Source organism: Sinocyclocheilus anshuiensis, unplaced genomic scaffold (assembly GCF_001515605.1).
Source record: "Sinocyclocheilus anshuiensis isolate Anshui unplaced genomic scaffold, SAMN03320099.WGS_v1.1 scaffold2077, whole genome shotgun sequence".
NCBI classification, from domain to species: Eukaryota; Metazoa; Chordata; class Actinopteri; order Cypriniformes; family Cyprinidae; genus Sinocyclocheilus; species Sinocyclocheilus anshuiensis.
In genome coordinates, this window is record NW_015548300.1 from 1 (window position 1) to 2,756 (window position 2,756).

The 2,756-nt window shown below is 32.2% G+C and overlaps 1 protein-coding gene across 1 annotated transcript in view; it reads right to left on the bottom strand.

The window, feature by feature from the left end:
* Positions 1-480: 480 nt before the first annotated feature.
* The window catches only part of LOC107656129 (ATP-binding cassette sub-family G member 2-like), a gene marked incomplete at its 5' end in the record, with an annotated part of 12,584 nt that continues 10,308 nt past the window's right edge, over positions 481-2,756 (bottom strand). Inside the window, 2 exons of the mRNA XM_016443844.1 lie at positions 481-697; positions 786-910. Of these exons, the coding sequence (XP_016299330.1) occupies positions 504-697; positions 786-910 (319 nt within the window). The remainder of the gene's footprint in view (positions 698-785; positions 911-2,756) is intronic.

Below are 2,756 nucleotides of genomic sequence, written 5' to 3' on the forward strand. Positions count from 1 at the left end.
TGTGTGTATGTATGTATGTAGTTCGCTATTACTTTTTTTTTTAATATGTTTTTTAATTGTATTATTTTCTTGTTTTAATGAATACATCTAACTTTGAAATGAACTCACTAATATCCTTTAAAATTTCCATTCCCTCACCCTTCTGTTTTCAATTAATTTCACTCTATTCTACATTAGTTTGGTGAAAGAGAGATTAAACCTCTTCAAATCATGGTCGTAATAATTAAATAATTACAGTATTTGCGGGCAGTGTGGGGGCTGTCATGGTCTAATGGTTAGAAAGTCGGGCTTGTAACTTGAAGGTTGCCGGTTCAATTCTCGCATTCTCGTGTGTGTTGGTTCACTACTCACTGCTGTGTGTGTGCACTTGGATGGGTTAAATGCAGAGCACCAATTTCGAGTATGGGTCACCATACTTGAAAATATGTCATGACTTTCACTTCACTTTTTTATAAAAACCCTTAACCACGGTACACTTACAACCACATGTTGTATATATTGCTTTAATATTCCCGTTTAAACGTGTATGTGTGTTTCTTTACCATCATAAAGACAAAGCTGATGGTCATGAAGATGTTAGCGATGGCCACCACCGTCTGATCAGCGGAGATGGCCAGAGTCATGGACGTGGCTGTGTACGACACCAGAACGATAGAGAACAGGAAGATGAAGAAGGCCTCGGCCGATGCCTTCAGTCCTGCACAGGAAACACAAACACATCAAACCACACATCTGATATCAGACGGACATGAATGACGTGATGATGAAGGCGATGTGTGTCTGACCGATCATAAAGTACGCCACGCAGCTGAAGATGATGGCCGGGATGGTGCGCAGAGTCAGGATGTCAGACAGGATCTTAGACAAGAAGTACACTGAGACTCTGTAGTATCCGCTGATGTACTCGTGCCTGAGGACACGCCCACCATAACAACATCATCAATCAATCAATCAAATATTCTAATTACAATCAATCCCCAACATAACTGCACAGAAAATATCAGAAGCCAAATTCACCAAACATTCTTTAGAATTAAATTATTATTTTTTTCTTATTATTTTCTTACTTTGGAAAAAAAGTTTAAGAATATGTTGTATTCCCAAAAATTACTTTTCAAAAACAAAACTTAACAAGAATTAAAATTCTTGAAACGAATCTTCTTAAAATCATCACAGATGACCTCTTAACCCTCTGGTGCTCTTTAGCCATTTTTGACTTCATTGGAATTGTACGAAACTTGGTAAAGATTTTGCACTTGCTATGTGAACACAGAAAACCCCAAAACGAATTCATGGACATGATTCGAAAAGGTTAAATGGTCCTGAAAAAAAAAATTGTCACACTTGTACTGTTCACGGTCAAAAATCACCACATTACAGAGGATGCAAATTTTATCTAGTGGAAACATTTGGTATTGCGCCTAAAAATCTTACAGAAAGCTACATTTTTGCAATATCAACAACAAATTTGGAGCACAACTTTAGATTTATGGCTTTGATTTTCACTGGTACTGTTCAAATTCAAAACTAACCGAATTGGAAATGAATGGGATTGTATTGCGCACAAACAAAATCCTAATACTGTACATTTTTTTGTGATATCTACCTCAAATGTGGAGCACAACTTGTTTAGAGTTATGGCTTTGATTAAAACACAGTGTTAGATTGAAACGTTTCGGAAAATACATATTTTATATAGATTTTGTATTTTTGTGCACTTTTAAAACAATACACAAATGAACATAATTTTTTTAAATTTCACTTTTTTAACTTTTAAAAAGTCAAGTTTTTTTAAAGTTAAGTTGAAGTGACACCAATAAGTGTAAACAGTGATCAATCATGATTATCAAACATATTTGAAAACTTCTTGAGAAATATTGCAATTATTTGCTTTTATATATACACTGTTATTCTGTTTTAAATGTGATATGATAAACATTTAATCTTATGAATAATAACCCACTCAATTTGAATAATAGGAGTTATACCTTCTCAGAAATTTCGTTTTTTGTTTTTATTTTTATACATTTTATATTATACTACTTTTAACTGTAAATAATTACAAAATGAACACAGAAATATCCTATAATAAAACCTTAATACAAATAATAATACACATTCACAACTAATCTACAACCAAAGTTCATGAAAATAAATTTTGTGTTCAATTAAAAATGTTTTTTTTTTTTTCATTTTTACAATATATCTAAATAAAACTTATTTATTTATTTAATATTTTATTTATTTACCTGCATGTCCTGTCAGGAAGTATATTTCACTAAAACCATTGAAAAATGTTGTTATTTAAATACACAATAATAATAAAAACAAATACATATAAAATAAAATAAAATATCAAAATAACCTAAAATTCTAATAATACATCTGTACTATAGAATACATCAAAACAGATATATTTAAAACTAATTCTATTAATAACAATTAAACAATTTAAAAACCTTTACCTAAATAACCTTTTCACCCTATTTGATAATCACACTAAACCATAATTATATACAAAGCCATTTTTTATTTATTTTAATTAATTGTACACATAAACAACCTACAATTACAATGTTTCTACACTGGATATGAACGTGAAAGTGACGTGACATGTGGCCAAGTATGGTGACCCATACACAGAATTAGTGCTCTGCATTTAACCCATCCTAAGTGCACACACACAGCAGTGAACACACACACACCGTGAACACACACCCGGAGCAGTGGGCAGCCATTTATGCTGCGGCGCCCGG